Source organism: Leptosomus discolor, chromosome 5 (genome assembly GCF_034619465.1).
Source record: "Leptosomus discolor isolate bLepDis1 chromosome 5, bLepDis1.hap2, whole genome shotgun sequence".
Classification (NCBI taxonomy): domain Eukaryota; kingdom Metazoa; phylum Chordata; class Aves; order Leptosomiformes; family Leptosomidae; genus Leptosomus; species Leptosomus discolor.
This window is the reverse complement of record NC_141395.1, coordinates 16,998,574-17,019,356: the sequence shown is the minus strand read 5'-3', so window position 1 is coordinate 17,019,356 and position 20,783 is coordinate 16,998,574. Positions and strand designations below refer to the sequence as shown.

Sequence of the window (20,783 nt, the reverse complement as noted above, 5' to 3'; positions counted from 1 at the left end):
AGACCTTTGGGAAGAGTGTGTGTGTGCGTGTGCGTGAGTGTGTGAAATCGCCGTCCCACCTCCCCAAACCCCCCTGCTCCCCCACGCCTCCCCAACAACCTGTAGGCTGTGCAACCCCTGCAGGCTTTTCTCCCTTTCCCCCTCTCCTTCCCTCCCCCTCTCTTTTTGCTCTCCCGCGGATCGCGGTGCTAATTCCCTCTTTCGAGGCGAGAAAAAGCTGAAAGAAGGAGAAAAAGGACCAAAAAAAAAAAAAAAACCCACTACGAAAAGCAAACCTAGACTCCCCCCTCTCCCAACGCCAAAAGCAAAGCAGGAGGGTCCGGCACCCCGAGAATAAACCCCAGAGTGGGGCGCCTGCAAGCAGGGGCTGCGCTTTCCGCCCCTTTTCCTTTTTGATTTTTCTTATTTAATTTTTTCTTTTTTTTTTTTTTTCTTTTTGCGCCCCCGAAGGGGCAAGCGGGAAGCAAGCGCCGCCCGCCCCCCGCCCCCCGCCGGCGGCAGCCCCCCGCGCCCCGTCCCGCAGCATCCCCCGCCGCGATGCTGCTGCGGCTCCTGGTGCTCCTGGGCGCCTGCCCGGGGCTGTCGCGGTGCTTGGGCTCCTTCGTGCAATGCGAACCCTGCGACGGCAAAGCCCTGTCGCTTTGCCCGCCGCCGCCGCTGGGCTGCGAGCTGGTGAAGGAGCCGGGCTGCGGCTGCTGCCTCACCTGCGCCCTGCCCGCCGGCCAGCCCTGCGGCGTCTACACCGAGCGCTGCGCCCGCGGGCTCCGCTGCCTCCCGCGCCAGGGCGAGGAGAAGCCGCTGCACGCCCTGCTCCACGGCACCGCCGTCTGCCTCAGCGAGAAGAGCTACCGCGAGCAAGCCAAGGCCGGTGAGTGACCCCCCGCTTCGCCCATCCTCTCTTTCCCGGATGCTTTTCCGCTTTGCCGGCTCCTTTTCCATCTCGCCGCCTGCTTTTTCCACACACACTCACCCCACCCCACCCCACCCCAACCATCTCCCGGCTGCATTTTCCCTCTTTCCGGGTGCTCTTCCATGCCCCTCCGCTTGCTTTTCCGCCTTTCCGGCTCCCTTTCCATCTTTCCGCTTGCTTTTCTACTCCCTCCCACTGGCTGTTCTTCCCTGCCCCCTCGCCGGCTGCTTTCTCATCCTTCCGGCTGCTTTTCCATCTTCCCAGGTGCTCTTCCATGCCCCCGCTTGCTTTTCCGCCTTCCCGGCTACTTTTCCATCTTTCCGCCCGCTGTTCTATCCCCACCTTCCCCAGCTGCTCTTCCATCCCCCCTCCCCCGCCGTGTGCTTTTCTGCTTTCCCGGCTGCTCTTCCATTCCCCTCCACCACCAGCAGCTGCTTTTCCATCTTTCTGGATACTTTTACATCTTTCTGCCTGATTTTTCTCTCACACACACGTATATACACACCCCGGCTGCTTTTCCATCTTTCCAGCTATTTCCCCATTCCTTCCCCTCCCCACCCCCTCCACCGGCAGCTTTTCCAAGCCCGTGGTTGCTTTTCCATCTTTTCCGGCTGCTTCTCCACCACCACCACTTCCGCTGGCTGCTCTACCATCCCCCATGGCTCTTCCACCTTTCCAGCTACTTTTCCATCTTTCCGGCTGCACTCCCCCACCCCAGTTGCTCTTCTGTCTTTCTGTCTCTCTTACATCTTTCTGGCTGCTCTTCCATTCCCCCCCCCAGCTGCTTTTCCATCTTTGCAGGTATTCTTCCATTCCCTTGGCTGTTCTTCCATGCACCCCACGACTTTTCCCATCCTTCTTTTCATCCATGCCCGTGTTGAACCTCCTGTTGCATCATCTCACAGCCTCACCCCTACCCCCCTTTCCATCATCACCTCTGTGTTGTCCCATCCCAGACAGAAAGCTTTTCTTCCCCCACCCCCCAGATGCACCCTCTTAGTCACAGGTGCATCCCAGTCCTTCCCCAGTTGCATCCTTTACATCTTTCCTGCATCCCTGTATTCACCGGCTCCCTGACTCCTTTCTCTCACTGTATCTTCCACCTTGCTCTGGGCCCCAAGCTGGCCTCTGCAGCCTGAAATACAGGGGAGGGCAGGGCACCTGCTTGCAACCATCTGCCCCATCCCCAAAGTCCTCAAGTTTGTTGCTTAGTCTCCTGCTTTCTCCTTGCGATCGTTGCAGCCTGGCTGCCCACTGCTGGATGTCTTTGTTGGGCAATGGGTTTTAGCCCAGGAAGGTGAAGAGAGCAGGTGCATTAGGGACAGGGAATCTGCGATGACAAAAAATAATAATGGTGTGACGAATAATAAGAAAGAACAGGTTAAAAGCAAGCATGAAGGCTGGCATGGTAGCACCAGTGCAAAGCCAGGCTTCTGAAATGTTTGCACCTTGCACGTGACAAAAGCATGAAAGAAAGCGCTCCTTCACTTTGGCACCCATTTAACTTGCATTTCTGGACCCTGTAGCTCGTGAAGGACACTTTCCTTATACTCCTCCAAATACACTTGTATTTCTGCCACGGCATGAAGGGGAAGGTGTCTGCATGTCCAGGGGACTGGGGAACCATTTGGCAAAACAAAACCAGAAACAAGCCCCCCACTTTTTTGGTCTATGAAATAGTCATTTTTCCTTGTTAGCAAGCTTCTGCTTATACCCACACGAAGGGAATCCGTTTCTCCTTTCTAGCACCTAATAAATCTTGATGCTTTTACTATTTTCCCCTTTGCTGCTTGCAGGCAGTAGCTGTGTTGCTACGCTCCATCCTTCAGAGCAAAACCAAATTCTGTGTGGTATAACTTCCCCTCTCCCTCAAATGACAACAAATGTCCAAACTCCCTTAAAATCAGCCAGAAACAGCAAAGCTGAGCTTGATTTTTTTGAAGGGGAGCTGGAAGGGGTGAGGGTTGGGAGGGGACCTTGCACAGGGAACCAAGGGTGAAGCCAGGAGCTGCGTTCCTGCCATGGTGGAGCCCAGGAAGCCGGGCAATAACCCGCTGGCAGTGGAGCTATGCGAAGTATCTCGGAGCCCGTCATCCCCCGTGTTTATTTACTCTCCGTGTGTGTGTGTGCGGCTGGGGGCAGGCGATGTGGTCAGGAAGGCAAAGCTATGTCACTGAAACCCAGCAGCGGCTGGGAGAGCGGGGCCAATCCTTGGGCCCATGATGAGGGTGCCCCATGCAGACCGAAGGCACTTTTGGTGCTTGGCTCCCAGCATGACCCTCCTTTCGTTCCACCTGCCTCTCTCTTCCCAAAGAAAATGCTCCTTTAGCAGGTGCTTTGTGTGAAAACTTTGGCCAGTCACCTTGTAATATCACTGCTTTTGGTTTTCTTGGGATGGGGAGCACCCGTTGAATGAACAAGGAGAGGGATAGGAAAGAGGTTGCAGGTTTGTTGCAAAACCAACCCCCCGGCACTACCTGCACTTCCAGTTTGGACTCCCCGAGTGCCGCAGGGGGCTGTTTTCGACAGGTTTTGTTCACAGCCGGGTGATGAGCCTGGATCAGAAAGTCTGCTGCAAGAAGCCGCAGGAGACCAGCAGGCTCCTCTTGAGATTTGCACGATTGCAAAAAAGAAATAAACAATAAATCAGGAATTCCTGAGGATGGATGAGGGAAAAAACTTTCTTGGCATTCGACTGGTAGCGTGTGAGAACAAAGTATATTTTCATAGGCATGTTTCTAAGCAACGCGGCAAGGAAAGAAATGAAGTTTGACTTGAACTTTCTGGCCTCTGCCAGTTTGGCCAGCAGTGCAGGGACTGTGTGCTAGAGAAGCTGGCCTGGCCCTCCCATCTATCAATGACCAAAATTGGCCCTGAGCTGTGAACTGCTGAGAAAGAATCAGCACTCTGCAAAATAAACTATGTGACAGCAGCAAGGACTAGATCAATCTGCATTTCTATCTATTTCTGCTCTTGCGCTGGCCAAGTTGAAAATCACAGATGCTTTCCTCTTTATAGTCGAGGTGGAGACGCAACAAGTGGTATTCCAAGAGCCCAAGCCTGGGAGGCTGGGCTTGGCTCTCCTGTAGACCAGATGTCTTGCCTGGGGACAAGATGCTCCCGGGTACTGTGCCTCAGTTTCCTCATCTGTAGGCTGGGCACAGTGGTACTGAGACACGCTGGAGCTACTGGGCACGATGTGCTCCTGGTTTGCTGAGAGGTCGGAAATGAAAGCAAGTGTGGGATTAAAGGGCTTTGGTAAGGCTCATTTTAAGTAGACGGATGTGTAGGTACTGACGGGACGGTCCCTGTAGCCTTTCCTGGCACAACAGTCAGACACTGTCCTTTACCAAAAGCCAAACATTACGGGTGTAATTGACTGTTCCTGGTAAAAAACCATGAATGAGCTTCATTTATGGCACAGGCTGCAGGATTCTGGGTTTTCTCTGTTTTGTTTAGGTTTCCTTTGAAATACACCACGTCTTTCCATTTTTCTCCCCCATGCTCTCGCCAGACATCCTCCTGCTGAGACAGCAAGGTCAGGCTGAGCGCCGGGGAGCGGAGGGCACAGAGTGGAGCCTGCTGCCCTAAAAAGGCTCGTGGAAAAACAAAGGTTGTCAAATATTTCCTTCTCTGTCATTCCTGCTCTCTTTCTAGAAAGCGAGCAAGACTTGGCAAGTTTCCTCATGAAACCGTGAGCCAATGATAACCAGGAGGGGAAAGGGGGGGCTTTGCAGAATTAGCCCTAAGAAAATGGTCTTTGCTGCGTCAGCTGGAAGTAGGCGGAGGAGTACTGCCGAGCCCAAGTTTCCTGCGGCTCGTGTTTGGTGCAGTCCTTTATCCTTCCCTGACATACTCCTCCCAACCCCGTTTCTCCTTCCCGCGCTCTTCTGCTCCCCGTTCAGGGATGCGGGGCTTCAGGGGTGAGCACTGGGGACGCAGCAAGGCAGGTGGGCACCCGAGATCCAAGGCGAGGGTGAGGGTTAGGGCAGGGGTCGTGGGAGCGGTGCGCTTGGGATGCACCGGCTTGCGAGCATGTGTCGCTCAGGGAGGGACCGGGCTGGTGCCGAGCGGCAGGTCCTTTGTGCAGAGCTGCTCCCGAGCTGTCAAGGCGAAAGCTAGTAGCAACAGGCCTGCAAAGCCTCAGATTCGAAACAGGAAAATCTCCATTTTTCTTTTGATCTGAAGTTTCAACAGCAATAATAATATATTTAAAAAAAAAAAGGGGGGGGGGTGAAATCCGTCAGGTGCCAGCAAGAGAGCCAGGTTTCTGCGGTGTGTGTGTACGGGGGAGGGAGGGAGGGATGGGGTGGTTCAAACAGGAAAGGAGGGGCCTTGGCTGGAAAGATTTTTCGGCAGCCTAGTTTCTAAGGAAGGAGCGAGAATATTAAGTAGTTGATACAAATGAAATTCCTGCCGGGTGCCAGCAAAGTTCACTGGAGAAAAGACGTGGCTCTGTGCGTGCGTGCGTGCGTAATAGAGCCGGTCCCGAGCCCCCACGCAGCGCTGTCGGCCTGGACCCACTCCAGGTGAATGGAGGGAGCCCCTCTGAGGTGGGGTGGCCTTAAATGGGAGCCTCTGCAACCCGGAGAGGTGCTGGAGGAAGGCCGTGTGCCTCCTCGTGTTGATATTTAAGCACCAGCATCCTGTGCCCAGATGACCATCGTGGCTTTGGCACATTGGTGGCCTGAGCACAGTCGTGTGCAACTGGAAGCGTTTGCATGACTGTGGGGTGGGGTGTCCTGTCAGGCTCTGAAGAGAGGGGTAGGAGAGCTCGAGTACATTTTGTGCCAGCTTCGGGACAACCCGAAGCTTTTGGTCACATAGTTTGGCACACTTGTGTCAGGGCAGCCAGAGAGGAAGGAGAGGAGAGGAGGAGAAGCAGCGAGCGGGCACTGCCTCGCACGGAGCGCGGTGCTCTGCTTCCTCCTAACGTCCGCTGGAAGTTTTAACCACGCTGGATTGAAATGCGTCGCAGATGTAGGAGCAGCTGTGGGAGCTGCTATAGCGGTGGCAGTTCCCGGCACTCTTCACCCAAACTGGAAAGCATGGGAGCAGTCTGGGAAGGAGGGCAGGAACCTCAGCCCCTCCAGGGTTCATCCTTCTCTGCTCAGTGGTGCGAGCCGCTAAGAACAGCTGCAGCTCATTTCACCTGTGCTAAGTCACAGGGGAGATAAAAGGGGCCATGGCACAGCAAATCCTTTTTTTTTTTTTTACCAAACATTTAGTAGTGCAAATTTAAGGCTGAACATAAATAAAAGCAGAATTTGTCTGGAACACACCTGCCCCTCGATGTGGGCTGCGGAGCAGCAGGATTAATACGCACAAGGAAGATAACGCATGTGAGCATACGCACATGTGTACCCATGTTCGCACGCCCACACACGCCTGCGCAGACATTTAATGTGTGCAAACACACACACGCATTTTTGTCTCTGGGGCAGACTGGTTTCTAGGCAGCACACACAAACCTCTCTTAGGTGCAGTGGTTCTGCTTATGACTGGCACATCAGTATTTTGCTGTCAAGATCAGATATTGGTGTACAGACCGGCCTACCCTATCCTCCCACTGAGGGCTCAGAAATGAGGTGCAGCAGGTGAGCATATCAAACAAGGGGAGGCAAGGAAGAAGATAGAGGCAAGATATTCCTTCCAGCCAGCTGTGTGGATCCAAACTCACCCCCCATGTCTGGAAGTGGGTTTTATTTTCTGGATGGACTAAGTCTACGTTAGTGAAATACCCCAAGAGATATCCCAGTGAAGGTGCAAACAGGTTGTGGCTTGCAGAGGGCAGACAATCCTCCTGCTACATGCCAGGGCTGGAGGACACGTGTTGGGGCCAGTGGTGACTGGTGGCATCAGTAGAGGAGATGGTGCCAGGGGTGCTGAGTGTGCTGGGACCCTGCAAACTTCTTTATGCCCAGGCAGCAACAACTGGCCTTTGTGAAAGAGGGAAAGAAAAACTGAATTGGGAAAAAACAGCGAATTTGCTGAAATGTGGCAAGCTGAGGGCAGGAGAAACAACCTCCAGCGCTGAGGAGGAGGAAGCAGCAGGACTTGAAGACATGGTGCGTGCAGAGGTCAAAGATGATCCAGAGAGTTTGGCCTGGGTGACCTCACTGGCAGCCAGCATAATAACCACCTAGTCAGTTGTAAGGAGATGTTTTACAGGTAAAAAGATAAATATTATCTGTTTATTCTCAGGACAGGTGTAGCCAAAAGCACAAGGAGGAGAGGGAACCTTGGCCCACATGCTGTGCAATCCTCTTAGGACCTGGACCCCCCAGGCCCATTCAGCAAGACCCTCCATGCTGGGTCTCCCTGGGGTGATGTGCAGGGCTGCCTGTGGGTCACAGTGTGGGGTGGCAGCTATGCCAGTGCTCCCAGACCCTGGGGCTGCCCATTTGAGATCACTGGGCATGGGTCATGCTTGATGGCTGTGCCCATCCCGGAAGGGTCACATCGCGTCTGGTGATGCAGGAGTGAAATCCCCCATCCTCTCACCACTGAGCCCCCATGAGACACTCTCTACTTCTTCAGCTGTGTAGCCAAGGCAACTCTCAGCAAGAAGTTGGTTTTGAGGTGGTTCTTTGATGCTAGTGATCTGAGGGGACCCCTTAGTGTTTATGTCAATCCACGGCTCGCAGTTAATCCCAGCAGAAGCCACCGTAATGTGTTTGCATAGCTTTGGGACTCTCGGTGGTTTGATGTGGGCAAATTTGCTCTCAAGGAAGTCTTTTCTCAGCATGTTTTGGTGAATCTCCCATCTGTTTGTGATGTTTCCAGGACAAGTGTGCTAACTGCCCATCAGCCCATGTCTTTTAACCACCCTCTCTGGCTGGGAGACCACACCTGCCTTAAGCTATGCCTGCAGGAAGGTCCAAGCCTCCCTGGCTGCAGAGAGACTCTGGTCAACAGGCTAAGCTTTGAGGAGCCTGTGGAGTCAGCAGGCACTTCTTGTGTGTGTTTGTATAAAGCCTTGCTCTCACTGTTGCCCTCGTTCTCCAGACCCCTCTGATATTTCTACAATTTTTCCCTGTGCCTCCACCCTTTTGGTACTGCCTTTTTCACACAGAATGTGGAAATCAGTGTCAATACCTTCTGCCCAGCAAACTCACACATCATTCCCTATTAGCCTGGCAGGGCTTGATCCTGCAAGGTAGTGGGCACCTTTTCACTGGGCCCAGAGCATCACAGGCTTTCAGGCACCTAATCCCTTTCGGGAAATCCAGATACCTTAGCCTTCGAAGGACTGTGAGGCCAAAGCCGAAGGTGCTGTTGGCTTCAGTAGGATTGGAAAGCTCTTAGCAGCTGCCTGCCTTGAGGGCTGTTATTGCAGTTTGGTTTGTTTGCTTGTTGGATGGACACAGCTGGCTCACTGAGATAATTGTTATGTTGATGGAGATAACTGGTCTGGTTGCTATGTAAGGGCAAGAAGGTAATCCTGACAGATACTTAAGGAAATGATCCCCTAGCTAAACAAGAGAGGGAGTGTATCTTAAAGGTAACTTTGGGGACAATATTGGCCAATAGTCATAATACTTTTTGTAGAAATACCTTCTTTTTTCAAATTTAGATGGGATTCACCCCCAGAAGACAATTAAATCAATAAACCCATTTATTATTCATGCTTAAGAAATCAGATGTTATGTGTTGGCCTAATGATGAAAATCTAGTAATTAAATAAGCCAGTGAACAGCTATGGAACCTGGCTTTCACTTTTTAATTTAAAGGAGACGCTGGAAAAGAAAAAACATTTTCTTAGGGAGGGACTGCATGTCTTATACCTGTCCAGCAGTCAATTATGGTGCTGCCACCACCAGGAAATGGCTAGGAGAGGCAACAGTCATCCATTAGGATCAAGCTTGGGCAAGTTTCTGCTTATCAATATTGCCAGAGTGTGAACATAAAACTTCTGACATTTTTTGTGGTACTACTTAGCTGGATTGAGAGATTAAATAATGGCCAGGCCTACTCCAGGCAAAGGCTTTCTGAGCGAAGGAGCCATTAAGAAAGTAGAAGAGAGTCCTGAGGGCAGAGGTGGAAATCTCATCACTTGGAGCTCATAAAAGTCAGGTTGGATGGTACATGTGATGATGTATCATCTGGTGCTGACACAGAGATGAGCAATGGATGATCTCACAGATCTTTTCCATCTGGTTTAAGGCAGAGCTGTGAAAGTCATGCTGAAGGCTTAGAAATTAATCCAGGCCAGGCTGCAGGTTGCAATCACAGCTGCATGCCTGAAATACTTGTGGTATTGGACCAGTTCTCGTCCAGCACCTGACTGACACAGGTGCATCTCCAGACTCCACCTGACATGCCTTCACCTCTCTCTGGGGTGGGCAAAGCATTTGTCTTTCTTTACACTTTCAATTACTGGCTGCAGTTGAGGCTGACAGAGACCCTCAATAACGTAAGTGAGGATGGATCTTGTGATGGAGACCACCAGCCTCCAGTGGGAGCAGCCTCCCTCAGATTCAGTTCCAGTAGGCCACTTGTTAAAAGCTTCTGCTTGGTATTAAATTAAACCAGATTCAAAACTTTGACTAAAAGGCAAAAGCTACCTTCATCTATAAGCAGGCCAGAGAGCTTAGCATAAACGGTAGTGCCTACACCTCTGGTAGGACATCCACTTCTCAGGATCATCTCCTTTAATATAATGTTTTCCTCTTAATTGCACATTGTTCTCAGGGTAAAATGCTACAATGTCCACAGTGATATCCCAGCTTTCGATGGCCACCAGCAACACTTTTCCTGGTTACGGTTCTCTTTCTAAGGCCTTATTAGCACCTGGCCCTACTGTGATTTGTCACATTTGGGTTTCAGTGATCAAAATAGTATCAGCGTCCTAGCAGCATCCTGCTTTCAAGTCCAGGTTTCTTGACGTCTTGTGGATATTGACATCTGCCTTCAGCTGAGTTTTGGAGACAGGCCTCACATAGTCCAAGGGGACAATGTTAAGCTACTCTTCCTCCCTATTGACATTTCCTCCACGACTGCTGTTGAGCTACTCAATCCAAAAAAGTGCTCCTTGTCCCCCTCTTTCTTATATGATAATGATAGTTGATGGATGCTATTAGGCCATCACACCTCCTTCATTCCTAAAGTCATAGATTTTTTTTAGGTGATCCCTTCCCACCTGGTGGCCAGATGAGCAGTTCACATCCTTTTGTTTTCATTCAGAAGACCTGAAAGTATGTTTGTTTTCTAGGAAGGGTTTTCCTGTCTTTTTCCCACACATAAACCTCATGGAGAAACTGCTGGTAAACAATTAAAAGATGCTTGTCAGAAGCTGCTTTAGATTTTCCTCACCTTTACTGTCAGTTAGGCAGACTGTCATGCAGCCTTCTTCCCTGAGTTTCCCTTCTTTGCTCTTTTCTGCTCTTAGTTCCTTGGCAGCTTGGTGGGTTTTTTGCTGCTTTTATTACAACTGATGGAATCTGCCACTAGGGTGACTTTGTTGGAAAAGATGCAAGACTAAGAAAGACTGAATGATTTCATCCTTTCCAGGAAGGAAAAATATGTCTTGGTCACTATGATATTGAAAGATGACGTATTTAGATTTCTCTGGGTCATTCTTCAATTCAGCTCTCAGCTTCTTCTGCAGTTTCAGCATATGGAATGGGGAACATCTGTAGTCTCCAGATGATATGAAGGAAATAAGTTTTATATTCCTATCATCAGTGCATCAGCAACGGGAGCTTCTTGATGTAAATCTAATCCTGAAATACTTCTTTCTCCTCCACTTGCCAGTTCAGTTCCCTGGAAGATAACTTTGTTCAGGAAATGTCAGGCTGATACAAGCAGCTATCTAGAAACAAGAGGGCCTGCAATTTTGCAAGATGGCGCATGTTTGCATCATGTAATTGTAAGGGATGGATGTTTGTTCATCATCTTACCGGAGGGAGAAAGTCTGGGAAGTTTCCCAACTCTTTAACTGGTTAGACATTTTGGGTTCCCTCTTCCACTGAAATGGTTGTTGCTGGGATCCCTGAGTCTCTGGCCGCACTGCTTGTCCACCACAGGCCCAGACTGTCAACTGAACTTAGTGTGTCCTGTATATGCATTGCTAGCTCCCAAGCCTCTGTTGAGAACTGATTGTAGCCAGATTCAGGAGCCCTCTGGAGAGAAAGAGACAGGTCAAAGGCAACAGTGGGCCTCAGTCCTTGCTTGTACATCCCAGGTCAGAATCAGGCCAACCCTCTAGCTGATGCCCAAGCTTGGCTCTTCCAGCACAGCGTAGATGCTTGGAGCCTGCTGAACAAACAGCTAGCAACCTGTAGGGAAGGAGCTTACATCATGGAGTTCCCCATCTCTAAACCTGCTTTTTGCCTTGTTCTAGAGAGTTGCTCCCAGGGAGTTCAATTCTGTGGCTGCAGCAAGGAAGGGCAGCTCAGGAAAGTATCGTTTGGCACACAGCAACGGAGATCCTTCCTTACAGTTCAAGTTCCCATAGCTGTACCTCTCCCACCTCTGCGGCACTTGCTGGTGCTGTGGAGAAGTGGTGCTGACCCAGAGATCCGTTCCTATAGATAGGCCCTGCACTTCCAGAGCAGACCAAAACATGAGCTGGTTCCCTTGAGAGCTCCTTTCCCACATGCTGAGCTGCATTTCTCCTCCATCCAGCTCTGTATGAGGACACCGAGGTCATCAGGACGATGATCTCCCTTTCCCATGAATCCTATGTGAACCTGGGGGCAGCCCAAGCACCTGATATTCACGCTCTGCAGGTGAGCCCTGGCTGATGCAGCAGAATCTGCATCCGCAGGTTTCTGCTGAGGAGACAGAAATCTCCTGAGAAAGAGCTTGTCTTCCAGGCTAGTTCAGCAAAGCCCAAACAATAACTTAAAAAAAAAAAAAAAAGCCGCAGTATAGCACATCCCTCTGCTATCCATCTCCGCTCTCCAAGACTCTTCAGGTATTCCTGAGCTGTTCCCAAGCATCCTACTGGGCCTTGGCTTAATAAAATGGAGAGAAGTCTTAACCTAGGGTTGAGTCCTTCCAGCCCTCTGGCTGCTTTTCCGTCTCTTCTCTGAGCTTGATCCCACTGATCCATATCCTTCTCTTTAAAGGTTTCTCTGTGGGACAAGAGAGTGAGGTCCCAGGAACTTTCACCATGCTGTCACAGGGATTTAAGGTACTGGGATACCCCAGAGTTCTCTTTCAAAAGCTTGTGTGGCTTTTGGGCTGTGGACTGTTTGGACTCTGATCATATGTCTTTGGTAGGGGACTGGGCATGGTGGGACAGTTTTTGTGGTTTTGGGTGTTTTTGTGAGTGCTCCACAATGCTTTGACTGCTAAGGATTTCCTTCCAAACCTTGCAAATCATAGAGGTGATTTGCTGCCTTCGGCAGCTGTTGATGTACCTAATTCCCAGTGAAGGGAATAGGGCCTGAGTTTTCTTGCCCCTCCTTCTGTGCCTGTAAAACAGTTCAGCACTGCTGCCCATGAGAGCTGCACCACAGGCTGCAAGGGGACCAGTACTGAAAAGGTGATGGGATTTATCTTTCTTAACTTCAGACCTCTGGAGGCCATTGGAGTCACAGGAGGAGAGACTGGGTCCTCCGGGGATATGTTGTTCCACCCTAAAATCGGCGCCCAAGCCAAATGATGGGGCTGGTCACAATTTGGAGGGTGCAGCATCTCTGCAATGACTTAGACATGGAATTGAGCCATCCAGCAAAGCCCCAACACCTCTGTGTTAGCGGGCGGGCGTTATTTGACACAGATCTGTCGTAAATGCCTGTTGCACATTGCTGGGACTTGGGGGAGGTAGGGTGGCAGTCCAAGCAGGGCTGCTGTTTTTCTGTCCTTCTCAGTGTGTGGTGTCTCCTCCCAGTCTCTCCTCGCCTGCGAGCATCACCAGCGTGCTCCCTCACCAGTCTCCAGCAGACCGGCCGTGCCGGCCTGCCATTGAGTCCCCACCAAAGCACGAAAGTTCGTCGAAAGTCCAAGGCACATTGCAGCTGGCTCGCCAGCAGTCAACGCCCTGGGCTAGCAGAGGGACCGGCCAGAGCCTGCATCCGCGGCCCTGGCTGCTCCTCCTCCGGTGGGTGCCAGACAGCCTCGGGCTGGGCGGCCGCCTGAGATCACCGCCTGACTTCACCAGGGCGGTGGTCTGGAGCAGTGACCCTGGCCCTGGGCATTGCGCCTGAGCCGGCTCTGCTGCCCACCCCCACAGGGCTGCGACGAGGGGCTGGGGGTTGTTCATCACCATGCTGGGGACTTGTGCCTGCAGTGGGAATATAAACGAGCTGTTCTTCGTTAGGGCAGTGAAAGCTCCCTTCTGTCTAGTCCCGGTGGCCCCTGGGGAGTTCAAGAATGCTTTTGCTCAGTTGCGTTCTCCAGCTGCCAAAGGGCGCGAGATGAGATGACCCTCCTCTCTCTGCCTCCCTTCCCTGCCTGTGTTATCCCTTCCCTGCCTGCGTTATCCCTTCTCTGCCTGCATTTCAGGAATGCAAACCCAGCGGCTGTCCCTGTGCACTGACCAGGAGGAAGGAATTTTCATTTTCCTGTCATAGTCACAGGTGCAAGTCCGGTATGGGGAGGAACTTGCCTGCCCATCCCAGGGAGTTTCAGCATAGGTCAGGCACGTCGCCTCCTCTGGAGTGGGGTCAAGTGGGGAGGGCAGCTAGGGGAAATGCACAATGGAGGCTTTTACCAGCCAGGGACCTGAGCACAGACTTCCCGTATAAGACCCAATCTGAAGAAAAATAGGTCCATCTCTAACGTGATTTGCAAGTGCAAAAGCTGTTTTCAGGGACAGCACTGTCGTTGCTCCTATCCGAGCCACAGGGAGCCCAGGGAAGCCGCTTTGTGTTGCCATCAAGAACCAGTACCATAAAGGATGGGGGAGGAAGGAGAAATGGGAGGTTCCCAACCCTCCGCTAGGTACAGGGAAGAAGGCAAACATTGATTTAATCAATCATTGTCTCTGCCTGCGTGTGCGTGTAAAGTCCAGCAGGAAGACAGCAGAAGCCGGCGTGGGCCTGGGCAGATAATGAAGCCACCATAGATAGAAGTCTGCAGCTGTTTGTACCAGGGAGCTGTTGTTAGGGGTGAAGCTTGGAGGGAGTGTCTGGATCTGGCTCTGATTAGTGCTTTGGGATCCCAAGCAATGGGAACTGCAGAAAAATCCCTCCCTCTCTCCCCCAGCCTCTCCCATAAATTTTTTCCCTTCTCTGTGGCCAGCATCAGCTGCCTAGGTGTCTGATCCCAAAATGTTGTCCCTCCCCCCAAAAAGAAAGCCAAGATGTCAGAGATCACCCAGCTAGGGCTGGAAAATGCCACATTGTTGTAAGCAGCGATGAGATAGAAACTGGGATCCTCCAACGACAGCTGCCACTGGGCCGAAAATCACAAGGAGCCTGTTGGAAAAGCAGGGTGAAGGATCACTCATGGAGTCCTGCAGCTGAGGATATTCCCTTCATGGGAGTACTGGGAGGTGGTTCTTCATCCTGGATGTAGACCCTTGCTGCTCTCTAAGCAGCAGTGTTTCAGCCCTAGATAATGTAAGCCTTAGTTCCCATCTTGCAATGAGCATGTCTGAACAGAGATGGCCGAATTTGGGAGCAAAGGAAGGACTGGACAGCTTCTCAAGGTCTTCACCAGTGATATGAGCTGTCATTCCTACGCTAGAGGTTTAACCGAGATCCCCGTTAAGTCTTTCTCTGACACCTTCCTGCTTAAGAGGTGTATTAAGCTAGTGCTCATGTTGTAAACAATAATAATAATCATGATCATAATCAAGAGGGCTGTTTAGCAAGATTGCGCTATGGTTGTGCTTGTCCTTCTTAGGTGCATGTGGCTTTTTTTGGGGTGTTTGAACAGGACAGCAAGTCCTCTAGCAGCGAGCTAGATGTAACGAGCATGGATCATTAGCAGCAGTGGTCAATAGATACTTTCCCTACCTTCATGCCAGAAACCGATGAAAATATGTTACGAAAATTCAAGCCTCCTAGCCATTTGGAACAAGCTTCCTGCTCCTCTCTGTAATGTCAGCAAAGCAGGGAGGCGGTGTTCCCACATGCCCCGCACCCACATGTGTACACACACACACACACACCCTGTGGGGACCTCACACGTGTCCAAAACGTCTGGAGCACAGGAGCACACAGGCTGGGTTTTGGCTCAGGTGCAGGAAAGTGCACGGGCTGCTCTGGGTGTCTGTCGAGGACAGGAGGAAGCTGGACAGGAGCAATTCGCAGCTTCCCAGAAACTGTGCCTGGTGTTTTGCTACTCCATGTCCCTGCTATAGGGACAGGATGAAATGGTTGGAAATGGCTCCTGAAAGGGAGCTACCTCTGGCCAGCCTGGAGCAGGGAGAGGGCACTAAGCCCTCAGCCCCGGAGCAAGGGACAGCCCACGCTCAGCTATGGCTATTTTCTGCCTCTCAGGGCTCATGGGAGCCCGCATGAATTAGGACATCAACAACACAGTCCTTCTGGCCTGATTTGTGTCAGGAACATCTCCAGATGCTCGCCCCTCTTTCCCTGGGTCCTCCATGAGCATTGCAGCATCCGACCGGACACGAAGCCATGGGGTGGCTCTGAGTTGAGTTCAGTCTCCTGCCTTGGCTGTAGGGTCAACTCCCCTTGAGGTGGCTACAGCCCAACTCTAACCTCCAGGTTAGCCAGGCATCCTCAGCTGGGCCAGCAATGTCATTCTTTTGTGAGGCCAGCAAGCCTGGGACCTCTGCTGAGATGTCACCTCCTCCTGAGGACTGGGGATGTGAGAGCTGCCCTAATCCTGCTTCCCGCTGTTCCATGGCTGGGGACACAGTGAGCAGGGCTTTCCTGCCTATGGGTTGTGCCCGTAGCTGAAATACGGAGATGTAGCATGCTCTGCCTCTGCAAACAGCCGCCTGCCTGAAACCCAATCGCTGGGTTGGCACAGCGGATGGGAGTAGGCGGGAAGGGGCTGTGCAGCGGGCCAGATCCTGACAGCGAGGGAGGAGGCACTCCAGCCTCCTTCCTGAGTCTCAGATGCACAATTAGGGCTCATTCAGGGAAATTGGGCGTTGCTCTTTCCGGTGTCTCTTCAGGAGCAGGGCACAGCGGTGCCTTCTGCCTGCCACGAACCAGCCCCAGGGTGGCAGACGAATGAGCTGATGGGTGAGGGTGGGCAGATGGGTTCAGGGGCTCTGGAGATGCTGATGTGGGTGTCTGGTTCCGGCTGCAGCAGGCAGCTGCAGGTTGATGTGGATGAGCCAGCCAGGAGGCCAAGGGCAGGACGGCGTGGGTGCTGCCTGCCCCTGCTCTGCCTTTCCCTCTCCTGTTGGCACCGGGAAGGTCCCTTACCAGCTGCCCAGAGCTTGTCAGGGGTTTGTGTGTCAGAGACCTCTGCCCTTCAGTTTGACAAAATTGTCTTGTAAGTATCAAATTAGGGACCAGGTAGTTGAGTGCATGAGCAGGGACTGCTTCAGCCTTGTTGCTGAAGGAAATTAGGTTATAAAAAACATCAGAAGGTGGAGGAAAGGGATCCCTCCAAAGCATCCATGAGGTTCTTACTGGGAAATAAACTAGACACCACTGCTGAGCAGCAGACAGAGGAATCTCACAACAGCCATCCCTTGTTGTATCACTGCTTAAGCAGGGACCCGTGCGTGCTGGGGAGGGTGAAAGGACTCAGTTCCAGGTGCTTTTTCAGCACCGCAGGAAGCACTGGGCTTGAGCTGGGAGCTGGGCAGCTTTCAGAGCACACCAGCCCTTGGCTCCCTCTGCAGAGCACTGGGCTCCTGTGGCTCCCATCTCCCCTCCCCAAAAGGGCTCCACGTTAGTCCCCAGCTCCCAGCCTGCTCTGGCTGGCTGGCAGCTTGTGGGAAGCAGAGAAATAATGTGTTTGCAGAGGCTGGAACCACTGACCGTGTGAGCAGGCTGAGCTGCTGCAAACACCGATTGCACTGTGAGTCCTGGGGACTGGACACCCCGTGCTGTTTTTCTGACTAAATCCTTGCTGCGTTGTCCCATTTGTTTGTTATTTTAGGTTTGCCCAGGTAGCTGTGCCTCTCATATTTGTTATTGCAGAGGTAATGAGCTGTGACCCTCTTGTGTTATTGCAGGGTTGCCTGTGCTGGTGTGAATCCTCCGCTCCCCTCAATTATTGTAGGGCACCCCAGGGAGATGCCCTGGCTGCCATGTCTGGCCCTGACAGTCGGTGCCAGAGGGGATTCCTGGGACAGATCACAGCATGTTTCATTGCCATGGAAGAGCTTAGTCACTGTGGATGTCTCCGGTCTCCTTTTGGACCTCGGATTGCCACACTATCTTTGTGGCAAAGGATGCTCTTCTACTGCAGCTTGTACAGTCTCATTTCCTGGGGGACAAGATCATTCCAAATTTAATCGATTTCTTCCCTGTCCCTTGTCTGTCATTCCCTTATAATAGAGGAGCCCCAACCTGTGGGGACCTTTGAGTCCTGAAGCAAGAAAGAAACCCCAAACATATGAGCATTGTGGGGCAAAATGGAAAGAGAATCCCATCCTGGAGATACGTGGGAGTCTTGGGGATGATGCATGGGGTTATTTTACATTGCTGTGGGCAGTTAGGAGGGTGCTCAGTCTGGGATGCTGACCTAGCTCTGTTCTTGTGGAAAGAGGGGGAAAAAAAGGCTGTTTGAGTAAATAAATGGCCATGGAAAGCTTTGAAGTTTTGCTGAGAGAGGGCAGGTCTGCCTTGGCAAGGAGGAAGAGGAGACCAGTAGCCGTGGCAGGCTTGCAGTCCCAGCGACCAGCATGTCCCCTCTGCTACCTCCAAGGCCACCCGGCTAGGGGGGGGGTGTGACAGGCCAGTGCTGCCATCTGCCGCTGAGCAGCGCATCCGTCCCCCCTTTGCCGGGCATCCCTGAGGCACCCCTGAGCAGCCTGGTGGGGCAGAGCCATCTTCTTCCCTCCTGGGGTACATCTGGGCTCCAGGGAGCAGCTGGTCTGCAGGGAGACTCCTGTTTGCCTTGCTGGGGAGGTGGGATTGGGTGTTACGCGCTTTTATTTTCATCCTGAGCCTTTTTCTTTTGTCCCAACAGTGATGTTTCAAGAAGGGGCAAAGTGGGTGCCCTGCCATCTTCACCATAGGGTTGCAGGAGGGGATGAACTGGGTTCACTGGCATCAAAGTCGCTGGAGACACTGTGCAGGGAGGGATTGCAGCCACCCTGATGCTTTTCCTCCTGCTGCGGTGGGTTCCCCTGTGCCCTTCTACTGGCCCCAGCGCAAACCTGGTGTCAGCACAGGGCTGCTGGGAACCAGCGACTGGGAGACCAGAAACCTCAAGAACCTTAAACTCTATTCAAATTTAGTCCAGAAATAACCCTTTTTCACTTTGGTGGCTGTACTAAATGTCACAAGTCATCTAAGTTTAGACTGCCACCAGCTCTCTCCTATATATAACCATGCAGGGCTCTTGACTGCATCTTGCCAGCACAGGTCACACTGAGGCGATCTGGGGGGTGTACAGGAAAGTGACTGCCATGGGCAAAGCCTAAACGTGGTCCTCCCTTGCTGACAGTACTGTCGGAGGCAGCTACGGTCAGGCAGTACCATTCGGCAGTGTTACCCGAGGCTTTGCCAGCTGCTCAGTGCGTGCCAGCGGACAGGGCCTGGTTTGGTCCCATGAGCATGGGGCTGCAGACTGGGGACCCTGGAGATCCCAGCGCTTGTCAGCTGCGTCTTCGGCATTGCTGCCAAAGCGTCTGCCCAACCACATGGTGGCTTTGCTGTGTAATTGGCCTTGACTTTGGATTTGTCTCATCTTCAAGCATCCCTGGCTTTTGCTTTTGCATCTGCAAGGCAGGGTGGGGTGTGAATTTGTCACTTAATCCTCTCGCCATGGTTAAAGAGGGGCTTCTCTGCCACATATTGTGTGTCATCTGGTCCTTTCTGGGTGTGGGATAGCCCTCCCACCAGTCCTTCTCCACTGACACACTGCAAACAGTGGTGGCCTTGTATATAGGAGCCCATCCTGACCCCCAAATCCTCCATGCCCTCAGGCACCTTCCTGTCCTGAGCTTGGGGGTTACACAAAAGCCATGCCAAGTCCCACACAGTGGGATAAAGCCAGGGCTATAGGCAGCAGTTGGGAAGGGGATTTCTTTGGTCATTTGTTCCCATCCTGCCTCGTCCAAAGATGTCCTCTGGGGTTGGGCAGGAGGCTCTCCATGCAAAAGCAAGCCCCAGTCAGCTCTTGGAGACCTGACGGTTTGGTATCCCTTCCCTTCCAGAACGAGAGTCCCGAGAACATGAGGAGCCAACCACGTCGGAGATGACAGAGGAGACCTACCCGCCCAAGGCCTACCGGCCCAAGCATGGGCGCCTCTCTGAGCTCAAGGCTGAGGCCCTGAAGAAGGACCGTCGGAAGAAGCTGACCCTGGCCAAGTTTGTGGGCATGGCGGAGAACACAGCACACCCCCGCGTTGTCATCCCTGAGCTCCGGCAGGAGTTTGAGCTGGTGGGTGCCTTCACCTTCCCTCTGCAGGGCTCCCACGGGCAGGGGCCTGCGGGAGGGCTTTGACCCCCTGGGGAGTGGGTGCCGGTGGCAAGGGACAGGGGACCTGGGGGCATTTGCAGATGGAGGCTTGCTGCAGGGTGCTCCCCTTCTCATGCTCCCTCTTCTCAACCACTGGCAGGGCCCCTGCCGCAGGCACATGGAGGCATCCCTGCAGGAGCTCAAGAGCAGCCAGCGGATGGTCCCTCGCGCTGTCCACCTCCCCAACTGTGACCGAAAAGGCTTCTACAAGAGGAAGCAGGTAAAAACGAGCCTCATGGAGGGATGCTTCCCACCCAGGGAGGAGCTGCTGCCCTGGATGGAAAGGATGGAGGGTTTTCCTCTACTGGGCTGGTTGGGAGGTTGCCGTGAGCATCTCCAGGCATGGTTGGTGGTGGGTGGCCTTACTGATGGCTCTGAGCGCCATCCAGCCTGAGGCAGGCATCCTGAAGGAGCTGGTGTGGGAGCAGGAAAAGTCAGAGAGCCCCAGGCTGGGGTAGCAGCAGGGACAGAGATGTGCTGAAAGTAGAAAGCAGGAGCTAGGTCCTACCCAGGGGATTGCATTGGTGGGGTGAAAGAGGCAAAGTGCCGGGCTGGTCCTGATCCCCAGCACGAGGGAGCCACGCAGCAGCTGGTGGCCATCTCCTGATCTCTGCCCTTGGGTTTCTCCCCAGTGCAAGCCCTCCCGAGGCCGGAAGCGTGGGTTGTGTTGGTGCGTGGACAAATACGGCATGAAGCTGCCAGGGACTGACTACCTGAGCGGAGACCTGCAGTGCCACGCATTTGACAGCAGCAACGTGGAGTGAAGTCGCATCCCCTCCCTCCGCCCCATCACTACCTACCCAGGCTCCCTTCCACCCTCCCCTCTGCACCTCCCTGTGCCCCGGGACTCCGATTCCTTTCATCTCATGTAAGAAGAAAAAAAGAAAGGAAAAGAAAAAAGAGAAAGGAAGGAGAAGAAAAAGAAGAAAGGAAGGAAAAGGAAAAAAAAAGAGAAAGGAAAAGAAAGAAGTAAAGAACGGAAAAGCAAAAGAAAAGAAAGCAAAAAGAAAAGAAAAGTGAAAAGCAAAAAGAAAGCAAAAAGAAAAGAAGACAAAAGAAAAGAAGACAAAAGAGAAAAACAAACCCTGAAGAAACTGAGGACTCGGAATCTACAGCAGCCTCTTGACAACAAGGACTCAGCAAGGAAAGGACAGAGCCAGAGACAAAGCAGCTGCAGCCTCTCTGCTGACCCATGCTTCCCTGCGCGTCTCCCCAGCGTCGCCTGTGCCACAAGCAGAGGCCACCCCAATGTAGGAAGCTCTCCAAGTTGGTGATTTTCCAGTATGGGTTTCGGGCAGGTTAATTTTTTGGGGGGAGGGTTAGCTAGTTGTTTTCTAAAGAGTCTCAAGAGAAA

At 52.5% G+C, this 20,783-nt stretch overlaps 1 protein-coding gene across 1 annotated transcript; it reads left to right on the top strand.

The window, feature by feature from the left end:
* Positions 1-537: 537 nt before the first annotated feature.
* IGFBP5 (insulin like growth factor binding protein 5) lies at positions 538-20,193 on the top strand. The gene is made up of 4 exons (XM_009957453.2): positions 538-868; positions 19,125-19,351; positions 19,530-19,649; positions 20,062-20,193. Exons 1-4 carry the CDS (start codon positions 538-540, stop codon positions 20,191-20,193), a joined length of 810 nt encoding a protein of 269 aa, XP_009955755.2.
* Positions 20,194-20,783: the final 590 nt, after the last annotated feature.

What these genes read in the sequence shown, in the direction of transcription:
- IGFBP5 (XM_009957453.2), top strand. Translation starts at nt 538, where the DNA reads ATGCTGCTGCGGCTCCTGGTGCTCCTGGGCGCCTGCCCGGGGCTGTCG. An exon ending in CCGCGAGCAAGCCAAGGCCG is followed by an intron (nt 869 to 19,124) that starts GTGAGTGACCCC and finishes CTTCCCTTCCAG; the next exon opens with AACGAGAGTCCCGAGAACAT. An exon ending in TCCGGCAGGAGTTTGAGCTG is followed by an intron (nt 19,352 to 19,529) that starts GTGGGTGCCTTC and finishes AACCACTGGCAG; the next exon opens with GGCCCCTGCCGCAGGCACAT.